Raw genomic sequence first — 13,881 nt, 5'->3', positions numbered from 1 at the left:
CCCCACCTCCCCACCGTCATCAACCGCGTCTCCCCGTAGTAATACTTGTACGTTGAGGACAAAAGTTATACCCTTCGCACTGTACAACACTCGCGAAGCGTGCAGTTCCAAATCTTCCAATACACCCCGCCGCACCATATAATTACTACTCTACTTTTTTTTCCTCCAAATCTGAAAAATCTCAAAGACTCCCACTGCCACTAAATAACACACACACACACACGCACTCACTCCCACGGAGTTGCAGAGAAGCAATGGCCTCCAATTCGGGCCGGATCCAACGGAATGCGGGTTCGGATCGGGGTCCCGGGCGCGCATTTCGAAGCTCTATGCTCGGGCTCAGATACTTCGCCGGTTTTGTGACCGTCGCGGTTTCGCTTCTCCTTACGGTGTCGTTTATGCTCACTTCCTCCTCCTCTCCCGCCGATCTCGGATTCGTAAGTTTATTTGTTGTTGATTTTTACTGTTTCTTTGTTTTCCTTCCTTTTTTCGGCTTTAATTTTGATATTTTTTTATTAGGTTTTGGTTTATAAGCGGTAAGCGTGGATTTTTTTTTGTAGGGGTTTATGGTTCCGTTTCTGTATGACTAGATGCATTTATGGTTGCTGCGATAATGCCGAATTACTTTTTTTTTCGTCATTTTCGTACAATTAATGCTGCCTTTGTGTTAATTTTTCTAGCTTTTGATGTGATTGTTTCAGTTTAATTTCTCACGTTTGACTTAGATTTATCAAGTCATTCAGCTTGATATTGCTTTACTTTGGAAGTTTACTGATGGTAGATTTTGTGCATTTTGCCGTGTTTAATTTTAGGGTTCTTCGTTTAGTTCTTATGGATCCAAATCGGCATCTCTTCGGAGATCAATTTTGGCATTGAAATCGGATCCGTTGAAGCCGAGATTGGATCAGATCCATAAACAAGCAGACGATCACAGAGCTTTAGCATTAGCCTATGCCTCTTATGCACGCAAGCTGAAGCTTGAAAACTCGAAGGTGGTTAGGATTTTTGCTGATCTTTCACGGAATTATACTGATCTGATCTCAAAACCTGTGTACCGATCATTGTTTGATTCGGATGCAAATTCGATTGATGAATTGGTGTTGAGGCGATTTGAGAAGGAGGTGAAGGAGCGGATCAAGCTGACGAGGCAAGTTATTGCTGAGGCGAAAGAATCGTTTGATAATCAGTTGAAGATTCACAAGTTGAAAGATACCATCTTTGCTTTGAATGAACAGTTGACAAAAGCTAAAAAGCAAGGTGCCTTTTCAAGCTTGATTGCTGCCAAATCAATTCCCAAGAGCTTGCACTGCTTGGCTTTGAGGTTGATGGAAGAGAGAATTGCTCATCATGAGAAGTATACAGACGAGGCGAATCCTCCTAAGCCAGAGTTTGATGACCCAAAGCTTTACCATTATGCTATTTTCTCCGACAATGTGATTGCTGCTTCTGTTGTGGTAAACTCGGCTGTGAAAAACACGAAGGAACCATGGAAGCATGTTTTCCATGTGGTGACGGACAAAATGAATCTCGGGGCTATGCAGGTGATGTTTAAGATTAAGGACTACAGCGGTGCCCATATTGAGGTGAAGGCTGTGGAGGATTATAAATTTCTCAACTCTTCTTACGTGCCGGTGCTAAAACAGCTCGAGTCCTCTAAATTACAGCAGTTCTACTTCGAGAATAAGCTTGAGAATGCGACAAAGGATACAACCAATATGAAGTTCAGGAATCCGAAGTATCTATCCATCCTGAACCATCTTAGGTTCTATTTGCCGGAAATGTACCCAAAGCTACACAAGATTTTGTTCTTGGACGATGACATAGTCGTCCAAAGAGACTTAACTGGGCTCTGGAAGATTGATATGGACGGAAAGGTGAATGGTGCTGTGGAGACGTGTTTTGGATCATTCCATCGCTATGCACAATACATGAACTTCTCCCACCCTCTGATCAAAGCCAAGTTTAGTCCCAAGGCATGCGCGTGGGCTTATGGTATGAACTTCTTCGACTTGGATGCTTGGAGGAGGGAGAAGTGCACTGAGGAATACCATTACTGGCAGAATCTGGTGAGGACACACGTTTAGAAACACCATGTCTCGTTGTTTCTCCTTTATGCAACTTAGTTATTCAGTCATACTTATATCTATGTTATCTCTTGCAGAATGAAAATCGAACATTGTGGAAACTAGGCACATTGCCTCCAGGTCTCATCACTTACTACTCAACCACAAAGCCACTTGACAAAACGTGGCATGTTTTGGGTCTCGGATACAATCCCAGCATAAGCGTGGACGAGATCAACAATGCTGCAGTCATTCACTTCAATGGGAACATGAAGCCATGGCTTGACATCGCCATCACCCAATTCCGGCCTCTCTGGACCAAGTACGTCGACTATGAAAACGAGTACGTTCAAGCCTGCAATTTCGGTTTATGAATGAAGGACTAGCTAAGCTAGTTCCACGTTAAGCTTTGAGGCTTATCGCTACTTACACGTAGATTTTGCCCGTCGTATTTAACCTAATGACCTTGTTGCTGTTTAATTTTAAGCATCTATTCCTCAGAAAGTTAGTATAGATATCATCTCTCCTATTGTTCATATTTGTTCACTGTTAAGTGCAGTGGCTGAAAGCTGATTATATCTCAATTATGAAATCCCTGCAAAATCATTATTTTTTCGTTTGAAATATTATAAATTGCGCATGTTTGCTTATGGAGTCACTTTTTTATGCATTTTCTGCTAGCCATTTTTATAATATACTATCTTTTAAAGTTATGATGTGTTGGACATAACTTTGATCTAGGGGATCTCGTGGAAGATCATGAGTACTAAATTATACTTGTGTTAAATTGGTTATTAAACTTTAATTTGTTTCAAAATTAATACAAAACTTATATTTTGTATTAAAGTTTTGATTCAATTTACTTAATAATTTTATATACACATGACAATTAAAATGCCATATAATCTGATGCGATAGATTGAAGGCCAGATTATCATGTGCTCGTAAATCTTGCCGATTCTATCCAGTTTGTGCTCGAAATTCGAAAATAATCACAATATTTTACCTTTTTTTCAATAATGTTGTGTTTTGTTTCTTTCATTATTCTTTTAATAATATCGTGAGATCTATATTATTTCAATATTATATTTCACTTCGAGCGCACGATATATGTAATTTGGAGCGATTCTGACAAAAATTCTTCACTATGTTTATTCTCTTGTGTTTGATTGAATTTGAATTTTTGATGAGGAATAACAAGGCAAGAAATTTAAAGAAAGCTTAAAGCAAGAATATCTATTAGATGTGATTGAGAATCTGAGATAGAGAAAGAGCTCAACAAATCACGGTTTGTTAGCACAGAATCTAATCCTAATCCACACCCTGATTTTTCTACCAACAATTCTCATTTTTCAGCAAAGATGAAAATATATGCAGTGATTTTGAGAAATGAAAGCACAAAGGTACAACTTATTTTTGATAAAATAAAGTTAGAAAGACTGATACACGAATCAGTGTAGAAACTAGAAAACATAGGACATAATTTTTTATTTTTTTTTGAATTAGATAGGACATAAATAGTTGATTGTACAATATTTATAGTTTTGGCATAAGTTGCTTAGCTTAAGTAGCACTTAATTCAATATCTATACTGATTAATTCATCACCAAAAAAGTATTTAAAAATTAAAAGTAAAAACAATATTTCTGTTTAATAAAGTCCAGTTTACTGTTTACCTATTCTATTGTTTTCTTATTTTGCTTTTCGCAAAGCCTATTTAACACATTCCCCCCCTTTTTTTAAAATCAACTTAACCTAGCTTTTGCACTGACGTCTTCGATTTTGCTCTCTACAAATTCCTCTAAAAAGAAGAGTGAGAATGAGGCGGAATCACGCTGCCATGATTTTGGGAAGAATTGTCTCCAATTCTTCTTTCAATTCCTCCACTTCTCTACATTATAAATCATTTCTTGTAAAACCCAGATTCAATTTTGATAATGTCAGCTGCCAAATTAGATACTTCTACGCCAAACCCAGATTCGATTTCGGATCTATGCGTGATGCGGATGAAGCCATCGCTCTATTTCAGGAGATGATGAGAACGAAGCCGCTTCCTTCTGTTATTGATTTCACGAAATTGCTGAGTGCTGTGGTCAAGATGAAACAATACTCTCTCGCCCTTCATCTGTTCGACGAAATGCTTCAAAGAAATGCTCCTGTAGATCACTACACGTTGAGTATCGCGATCGATTGCTATTGCCGACTGAAGAGACCTGATTTTGGGTTTGCAATCTTAGGCAATTTTTTCAAGCTTGGGTTCGAGCCTACTGTGGTGACCTTTACCACTCTCATTAAAGGGCTATTGTTGGTTGGAAGGATCCCAGAGGCAGCTAAAGTGTTGAAGAAGCTGTTGGTCTTCCAATTATGCGAGCCCAATGAACACACGTATAGTACTATGATTAATGGGATATGCAAAGCTGTAGGTAGTCTCGAGGCGATTGATTTGCTTTGCTTATTGGAAAAAGAAAAGGGAAACTGCAAACCCAATGTGTATGCTTACAATGCAGTCATTGATGGTCTATGCAAGGATGGAAAGGTGGACGATGCTCTCCAACTCTTCTCCACCTTGGGTGATAAGGGGATTTCACCGACTGTCGTGACATATAATTCAATAATTGAGGGATTACACAAGACAAGAAGAATGGATGAGGCTGAAGACGTTTTAAAGAAGATGATTGCCAATAAGGTTTGTCCAAGTGTGGTGACGTGTAATATCTTTGTGGATGCTTGGTGCAAAGATGGAAAGGTGGAAGAGGCTGAGCATATGTTGGTATCTATGAAGGAGATTGATATTCAACCCAACATTGTCATTTACAATACATTGATAAATGGATATTGTATGCAAGGAAAAATGGACGAAGCCGGACGCATCTTCCAGATGGCAGTGAATTCAGGAATCAAGCCCAATATCATAAGCTACAATAGCTTGATGAACGGGTATTGCATAAAGGGGCAAATCGATGAAGTTTCACGTCTTTTTTTCATAATTCCCTACCAAAGGTTAGAGCGCGATGTGGTTTCTTATAACATAATGCTACAAGCCTTATTTCGTGAAGGCAAATGTGAAGACGGTTTGAAGCTGTTCAAAGAGATGGAAGCTCTGCGAGTGTCTCCTAATATAAAGACTTACAATGTCTTATTGGATGGTTTGTGTGGAGGTCATCGTATTGCTGATGCATTTTCGGTGTTGCATACCATGAAAGATAAAGGCATCATTCCAGGCATAGTGACTTATACTATCCTCATTGAGGGATTATGCCATGATAATAAAGTCACACAAGCAAAGGATCTATTCGACGAGCTTCCGTCCAAAGGTATGCAGCCTAATGCCATAACATATACAGTCCTTATCCGTGCATTTTGTGAAGAAGGGCAGATAGAGGAGGCTAAGGAATTGATGATGCAAATGGCAAACAAAGGTTGTTTGCCTAATAATGTGACGTACAATGTTTTTCTTCGAGGTCTTCTCAAAAGGAACAAGACACGTGATGCAATTCCACTGTTGGAAGAGATGGATGCAAGGGGTTTCACACTTGACGAAACTACTTTTTCGATGTTGATTGAACCTGTGGTAAGGGAAGGTAGAGATAGTGTTTTATTTGATAAGGTTAAGAAACTTGTACCAAAGGACCTCTTTTCTAAATAGGTGTTATATTGTGTTAGAAGTTGAGGAATTATTTAACCAAAAAGTGAGGGAAACATGCAAGTGCTTATATGTTTGCTTTGCTTAATCTCTATGTTATGCTTATTTGTTTGCATAATTGATTATATTTAGATACCTCTTATAATTTAAAAAAAAAAAAAATCTCTATGTTATGATGATTGACTTTTATAGCTTTATCTTAAATGACTAGGATTTCCAAGTAGCATTCATTCTTGCCATTTGCATATATAAACCAAAAAAATGTATATATTTTTTAAAAACTATAAACCAAAAAATAATTTAAGATCAAACAATACTTACTTTATAAAATGGCCTAGTCTATAATTTTGGTTATGAGATGAAACTACGAAAGTGATTTGCTCATATATGAGAGGAATTTGATCATGAGTTCTATGTGATACAAAGTGTTGGTGGTAATTTGCAACTTTATTGAATTAGTTTGGGACATCTATTTCGAAACAAATCGCACATTCACTTTGTTAATTTGCTTTATATTTCTGTATTCTCATGGATAAAAATGGTACAATAAATCTTGACATTTATAATTTAGGGTAAATTTCAATTATTATTCTCACGTTTGTATGAATTAACGAAAATATCTCAATGTAAAAATCACATTTGTGTCCCAAAAATTATTTTCAGCAGCCACAAAATCAGGTGTGGAAGTCTTATAATTAGAATAATAAAAAATTTAAGCCCTTAAAACAACATCGTTCTTATTAATTACAATCACCAATCATCTCGACACCCATTCCTGCGATGCACGACAGACATTAAAATTAAACGCTAAATTTAAATAAATAAATATAAATAATAAAAAATCAAAATATAAACAAATACAAAATATGTTCTAATAAAATATAATAATTCACATCAATTACTCAATAAAATTCTGAATTTAAAAATGTAAATTTTCAATTTATACAAAGTGTAATGATAATTATAGTTATTAAATAAATTTTAAAATTATTCGATAATGAAAATATTCACTATGCATATATTATTCATCATAATAAATATTTTTATACACAAACATAAATAAAAAGTTATAAATTTTTAATGAAGAGAAAGAATATAAAATAATTTAAATGTTTCATAACTTATTTATTTTATATGATTTTTATACTATATTAAATTTAAGATGAATATTGATTATTTTTTCATGATCAAATTTGATGACGTTTAGAAAATAATTACAATAAAAAAAAAGTAAAAAGAAAAAAAATAGCGAAAATTTTGGTGGAAGAATAGAGAGAAAAAGAAAGGGAAAAAACTCATCTTTTATATATTATATAGATAATAGATTATGCATCAAACTGCAAATGACATTAGCTTGTTCTTTTTTTTTTTTTTTTTTTTTTTTGAGAAAAGGTCTACTATATTACGAGAAATCGGAAGTAATAATATCTAGAAGCCAATCGGGGAAATCGGCCTTCCAGATCATTACATCAGACAAAGTAAAAGAGAGCCGAGCAAGCTCGTGAGCTGCACGGTTAGCCTCACGCCGTGCAGCCCACGAGCAAATTTCCTTCATTTTCTTAATTTTTTTTTTTACCAAAGTCCAGATTGAACAAAGTTTTGATGTGGACATTTGAATATATGAAGCCCAGTCCCACATTTTGAAAATTGGAGCAATAAATGAAATACTTGTGCATTTGTCTGGACTATGATAACAGTGAAAATTCGATTTATCTGATGCAATCCCATATGTAGCCATTTAATACAAACTGAGAAATTTTACAATTATTGTTTTATTTAAAGGAGGATCAAATTTGGCAAGGGTTGGACTGACTTTTAATAAGCATAATAGTGCAAGTTCTCATGAATAAAAGTAACACTTATCGTGAATAAATGTAATACTTTAGAAATATTACATTTCATTGTAACAATAATTATTTTTTATTACGATAATGATTACTTGATCAAATAATTAAGAATATAAGCATTGATGAGTAAAAATAAATAAAAATAAAAATAAACATTATTGTGAAGAGATGTAAACTTTTAAACCGATCGCATGCTATGCTGCTGGTCCCACGCAGGTTTTTGCAATTTGACAATTATTGTTCTACACACAATCTTGCAAGCCACATAAATGAATAAATTAATCGTACTCGACAAGCACGTGCTAACATTAATATTATGTTTACAATAAATATAATATAAATATGTGGCTATGTTTTGGTATAAACTTTGTTTATGTATAAATAATAATTTTTACCCCTTTTCATGACACACAAAAATAGCTCGATGAAAGGAATAAATCAAGAAGTTACTTGTTTATTTGACGTTTGATTTATTGAGAAAATATATATATATATATATATATATATATAAATGTCCTAAAAATTAGTTTTGTCCACAATAATTTCCTTTTTCTTTTGCTAATAAAAAGTAGATCAGATGTCTTTGAAGTTGTTAGATCCAACATCATATGTTCTTTTCAAAAAAAAAAAATGTTATTGTTTGATAAAAAAATATGGTCGATATTTTCACTATACAACATTTAGAAGGTAAATTGTAAGTAACAATTATAATTTGAAAAATTGCATTACAATTATTGAATAAATCAAAGTTCATGATTATAGAGAAATTGATATGCCACTTTTTACAACAACCCTAAATACATTTATATATTATTCCTATGCCACAAAAATTCTCTCTCTCTCTCTCACACGCGCGCACACACACACACATGTATATGTATATATAGTATATATACGTATTGATTAAATCTTGAAGAAAACCCTTTTTCCCACCTTCCCATTCGAGATCCACCACTCCTCCACCGCATTCGCCTCTTAAACCCTAGAAACCACCGCCGGGGCTGCGGGAATCACTCGCCGGAGTTTTTCAGAGATTCGGAGCTGAAGTCAGAAGTAGAGGGAGAAATAACCGAGGTCCGGTTTCTCTCTCCGAGCTCCTTGATTCGGATCCGATTTGTAGCCAGGTACGATCCGATCGGGAGATCATTAATGCTCCAATCATTTGTAATCCTCATAGACCTCTTGTATTATTAATAGTGCGAATTGATTGTCACTGAAGATGCGTGACGCTCTAGGGTTTATCATTTATTCACGTTCGCGGAAGTGATTTAGCTGATTTTATTCACGTGTTTTGCGATTACGCAGGGCTGATTTTTGGATTGTTGATCAGTGATGGCAGCACCAGCGGCGGAGGTGGCGGTGGCGGTGGCGGAAACTCCGCAACCGGTTACTGCTCAAGTTGTGAGTTCTCTTCTCATTTCATTTTTTATTCAGTGTTAGGGATGTAGCGTTTTTCTTTCAAACAATTGAGCTTTTGATTGATTTTTGTTGGTACGATAGGTCGGAAACGCATTTGTGACGCAGTACTATCACATACTGCATAAGTCACCAGGGCTTGTTCACAAATTTTATCAGGATGTCAGTAAGCTTGGTCGTCCTGAGGAGGATGGCTCCATGAGCATCACCACCACTATGCAAGTAATCTCTCTCTCTCTCTCTCTGTGAATTGATGTTAGGAACTGGTTGGTTGAGTTTGAACTGTTGTAAATGACATGTTCCTATATGTAAACTGGTTGGTTGAGTTTGAACTACGTTTAATTGCTCATGTGCTAAAGAAGTGTTGCTGAGATTGTAAAATGTTGGTGTTTGAAGTGTTTTTAGCTGATGATGCAATTTAACTGTTCAGGCCATCAATGACAAAATTGTTTCGCTCAACTACTGGGACTTCACAGCTGAGATTAAGTCGGTAGATTCGCAGGAATCATTTAATGGGGGAGTTCACGTTCTTGTAACTGGCTATCTAACAGGAAAAGACAGCAAAGTTAGCCACTTTGCTCAATCTTTCTTCCTTGCTCCACAAGACCGGGGCTACTTCGTTTTGAATGACATGTTCCGATATGTGAATAATTTCGATGCTAATCCTGCATTGGTCCCTGATGTTGTAGCGCCTGTTCCTGAAGAGCCAGGTAATTTACTTGTTCAGGCTTTTTTGATGTCTTGTCTTTCCATAACAAGTTTGAGCTCATATATTTCCCGTTTGATAGCAGCAGCTCCTGTTCCAGCTCCGGAGAATCATGTTTCTGAGCAGAGCACACCATCTGCAGAAGAAGCTGTTTCTGGAGAAGTGTACAATCCACCAGAGAATGGGGATGTGCCAGTTACTGAAGAAGTAGAAGAAGAAGAAGAAGAAGAAGTTCCCGTGCCGGAGGTTGTTGATGAGGTACAGGATAATACAGAGCCGATGGTTGAAACCCCTGCCAAAACTGAAGCTCCGAAGAAGTCTTATGCTTCTATTGTAAGTGTGACCATAAGCAGTTGCAAGAAATAAGCTGACTCCCATGTTCTATCTTTATAGTTGCTCACATTTCTTACTGTACCTTGTATAATCTATTGTGATCTGAGCCTGATTCATCTCATTTCAATCTTGTTTCTTCCCATTGCTTGCGATTTGGTAGAATTATAACAGGAGTGAATTTTATGTTTCCAATTAGCCAATTGTTTTACCTAATCCGGCTCATGATTTCAGGTGATGCATCTCAAGGAAACTGCTGCAACTTTCTCGCCTCCTCCTACTGCACTCCGAAAAGCTCCACCAAAGAGCTTGGATGAAGTGAAGCCTACTCCTATTCCGACACCTGATGGTCCAGTTTCCAGTTCGGATTCTTTTGATCATGAACATAACCAAGAGGGTGAAGGCATGTTTTTGGCTGCATTCCCTGCATCTTTGGTTGGATAATCATTGTAGAACGTACTAATTTACATGTTTATCTGCTTTATGCAGCTGATGGGTTCTCCATATACATAAAGGGCCTTCCCATGAATGCTACTGAAGCTTTACTTGAGGATGTATTCAACAAATTTGGGACCATAAAAAATGATGGAATTCAAGTTAGAAGCAACAGAGTATGTTCTACTATACTACTTCTCATTAATTAATAGATGGACGAATAATGGATATTGCCATTGTACAGTATCTTATATTTACACCATCGGACTGGTATTATATGTTTGCTGCAGCAACAAGGATTTTGTTTTGGCTTTGTGGAATTTGAGGAGGCAACATCTATGCAAAAAGCCCTTGAGGTATGTTGACTTCTTTCCTATGGTGCAAGATAAGATAACAAAATATGGGTTTGTTGGTACTTTTATTTTTTCTACATGGTTTGATATTTAATGGTGAACTTTATTTGAACTGTGGAATACTATTGATTGGAGAAATAATTTCATAGTTTGTGCCATGCTTGTAGAGTTTTGGCGTGACTAGATTTACTCGGGTATAATTTTTTCTTGTGTCAGATTACTGTAGGCAGTTCTATATTGTTGTTAGGCCTTTTATTTATATACTATAGTTTATGATCTTTTCTTGTGAATTCTGATCATATCTTTCCATAAAAATGTTTGGATGCAATATCTGCTTCTTCATAAACTCGGTGAAGTATCTTTATGGCAATAACAATGAGTTTGATTGAGTGGTTAATGGCAATTGGATTCAAATTGGTTAGTGGTGATCAATGAAGAAGGGTTTATCATTAACTTTAGTTCTGGACCCCACATAGCATAAACCATCAATGAGAAGGATTCCTCTTGTCTTCCTGCTCCCTGATTCCTAATTCTACTAACCCCCACCAATTAATCTGGGTACTGAGGCTGAGATCGTGATGGTTATTTAACTTATTTTTCAAATTAAGTTTCCTATGTTATTGTAGCCTTCCTCCCCCCCTCCCCAAATTGAGCCATTCATCTGTTATTTCTGCTGTTCCGCATTGGTCATACTAACTTCACATTACAGGCTTCTCCAGTAGCAATTGGTGGACGTCAAGCCTTTGTTGAGGAAAAGAGGTCTACAAATTCTCGTGGTAAGTGGAATCTGTTCAAAAAATCCCCGGAAAAAAAAAATTAAAGATTTTGAGTATTGTGCTGGACTTGTGAAACTCGGACTGTTCTTTGCTCTGCACGTTCACATTCCTTAATTATTTGGTTGGTGTTTTGCATAATGTGCTATGGTTCTAGTTACTCTTTTGTCTTTTCTTACTGTTGAACTTGGGAACGCACAGATTTATCTCAGTTCAATGTCAAATGTGAAGAATGATTATATCCCATGAGCATTCATATCTGATAATTGCTCATCTTTGTGACGGTTTGCATTCTGTGAGGCAGGAAGTAACAGGGGAAGGTTCCAATCAGGAAGGGGCTCTGGGTTCAGAAACGAGGGAGTTAGAGGACGAGGAGGCTACGGGGGTGGTAGGGGCTATAACAGGGGTGATTTCAACGGCAGGAGTGAGTTTGGCAACAGGGGTGGAAACCGGGGAGGATCCGCAAACCGTGACGGATATCAAAGGTCCGAAAGCTTCAACAGCAACGGTGGTGGCCGTACCAACCGAGCTGCTGGGATGGCCAATGGCAACACGAAGAACACCACCCCTCGTGTCTCTGCTACTGCTTGAAGAGAACCAGGTGGTCCGTCAGTGGTTAGGTTTCTGTTATTCCCTTCTTCCCGTTTCAAGTTGTAGTCTTTACCTCGTCGGAATCTTCTTTTCTGGCAGTTCAATTGCGGCGCGACGAGAGCAACTGAATTATTCTTCGGCCTTTCTAACTCATTTGTTTCTGAGTTTCCTCACTGTGGGTATAAATTTATTGGTAGACGAGATTGGGTAGGTTTTTTCTCTTAGTAGCTTATACTGTCAACGGCCCAAGGAGAGAAGGAATTTAATTCTTCAGACATCTTTTTTTCTCCCTTTTTTGTGGGCATTTGAAGTATTCATTTTTCAGCACTTATGTGTGTTATAATGTCTCTGAATGAGGAACTATTTTAGCTATTATTTTTACTCGTAGATTGATCTATTGCTGCTATTACACCAGGTGATTTATTTTATCCTAAATTTTAGTGGTCGTGACAAGAATTTTTCGTTTGTTATGTGTGGATTAGTGTTTTGAATACCGTTAGCATCATTGGCTCATTGCATTGCATATTATAAGGGGGAAAAATACTGTAATCATTTATATAACAAATGAGAAAATAGATTTACTTGGCATGCGATGCAATTAATTTCTACTCAAAATTTGGATCTTACGAGATGGAATGAATTAGGCGAATGAGACCTAACTTAAGTGGTAGCAAAAGGTGAGACATTCAAACACTATTCTTTCTAAGAGGTCTTGAGTTTAATCTCATATGTATATAGATAGTTTTTCCATTTTCGTATAGATAGTGTTTTTGCCTTTGTGTGGGTAGTGATCCTGCCTATATATAGTTATTTTCACACTTTTATGTGGCGTAGAGATTCTGTGTGAATTGTTTATTTCATTATTAGATATCTCTTATAATTAATAATAATAAAAAAAGGAATGAAATAGTGAATTTGCATGCTAACAAAACTTATATTCTTTTTATAGGTAATAAAAAAAACATTGTCCTTTTATATAATAAAATTAAATAGCTTATTCTAATAATTAAAATACGAAGAAATTTGGGCAGTAGTTATATTGGGCGTTTAAGGACTAATATTTGATAATCCATAAGCCCAACACGACCCAATAATGGAGAAATTTTAGTTACGTAAAAATAACTTATATTCTTTTTATCCACAAAAAATAGTTTTAAAGAAAAACGACATTTTCTAATAAAAATAATCAATATATTGTAAGTGAAAAAAATATTTTATTTAAAAAATTATGTTAATAATAATAATAAATTATATTATGAGTAAAGAAATAAATCCCTATATAATAAAAAAAAGAAGTTAAAAATAAAAAGAAAATTATTTTTCGTGTGTCTCAAAATTGCTATATTTTGTCAACGGAAGTAGTAATTTAATGAGGTAATTGCCCCTAAATACATAAACTTTCACAAATTTCTGAAACTGCACACCACCTTTAAATTCAGCCCCACAATACATAAACTTTGATTTTCATTTTCACATGGCGTCCGGCGAGTCCACGTAGATAATCTGACGTCCACATCATCTCTTCATTTGGGGATTTCCGGTGCCATGGGAGAAAGACAAAAAAATATCAAAATTTATGTTTTGTGGAACGGTGGTGTGCAATTCCAAAAATTTGTGAAAATTTATATATTTAGGGGCAATTACCCCTAATTTAATATCATGCACAAATACAGCTTCAGTCTTCAATTAGCAATATCTTCAATTTTAAAATGATATTTCACCCT

At 36.0% G+C, this 13,881-nt stretch overlaps 3 protein-coding genes across 4 annotated transcripts; all 3 read left to right on the top strand.

Moving 5' to 3' along the window:
* The first annotated feature begins 9 nt into the window (after positions 1-9).
* Positions 10-2,713, top strand: LOC130999509 (galacturonosyltransferase 8-like). Its single transcript, XM_057925049.1, has 3 exons — positions 10-437; positions 813-2,066; positions 2,162-2,713. Exons 1-3 carry the CDS (start codon positions 255-257, stop codon positions 2,435-2,437), a joined length of 1,713 nt encoding a protein of 570 aa, XP_057781032.1. The 5' UTR covers positions 10-254; the 3' UTR covers positions 2,438-2,713.
* Positions 2,714-3,633: 920 nt separating this feature from the next.
* LOC130999508 (putative pentatricopeptide repeat-containing protein At1g12700, mitochondrial) lies at positions 3,634-5,818 on the top strand. Its single transcript, XM_057925047.1, has one exon. The coding sequence runs from the start codon at positions 3,883-3,885 to the stop codon at positions 5,707-5,709; it is 1,827 nt and encodes a 608-aa protein (XP_057781030.1). The 5' UTR covers positions 3,634-3,882; the 3' UTR covers positions 5,710-5,818.
* A 2,581-nt stretch (positions 5,819-8,399) lies between these two features.
* On the top strand, positions 8,400-12,484 carry LOC130999505 (nuclear transport factor 2-like). Of its 2 annotated transcripts, none has more exons than XM_057925044.1 (10): positions 8,400-8,677; positions 8,859-8,954; positions 9,054-9,191; positions 9,400-9,679; positions 9,761-10,008; positions 10,240-10,408; positions 10,495-10,616; positions 10,731-10,796; positions 11,503-11,569; positions 11,871-12,484. In XM_057925044.1, exons 2-10 carry the CDS (start codon positions 8,886-8,888, stop codon positions 12,155-12,157), a joined length of 1,446 nt encoding a protein of 481 aa, XP_057781027.1. In that variant the 5' UTR covers positions 8,400-8,677; positions 8,859-8,885; the 3' UTR covers positions 12,158-12,484. The 2 variants fall into 2 exon arrangements, with proteins under 2 accessions (XP_057781027.1, XP_057781028.1); XM_057925045.1 differs by having other exon boundaries at positions 8,433-8,677; positions 9,764-10,008.
* The last annotated feature ends 1,397 nt before the right edge of the window (positions 12,485-13,881 follow it).

The sequence above is a fragment of the Salvia miltiorrhiza genome, chromosome 8, assembly GCF_028751815.1.
Source record: "Salvia miltiorrhiza cultivar Shanhuang (shh) chromosome 8, IMPLAD_Smil_shh, whole genome shotgun sequence".
NCBI classification, from domain to species: domain Eukaryota; kingdom Viridiplantae; phylum Streptophyta; class Magnoliopsida; order Lamiales; family Lamiaceae; genus Salvia; species Salvia miltiorrhiza.
This window is presented reverse-complemented; position numbering and strand designations above follow the sequence as displayed.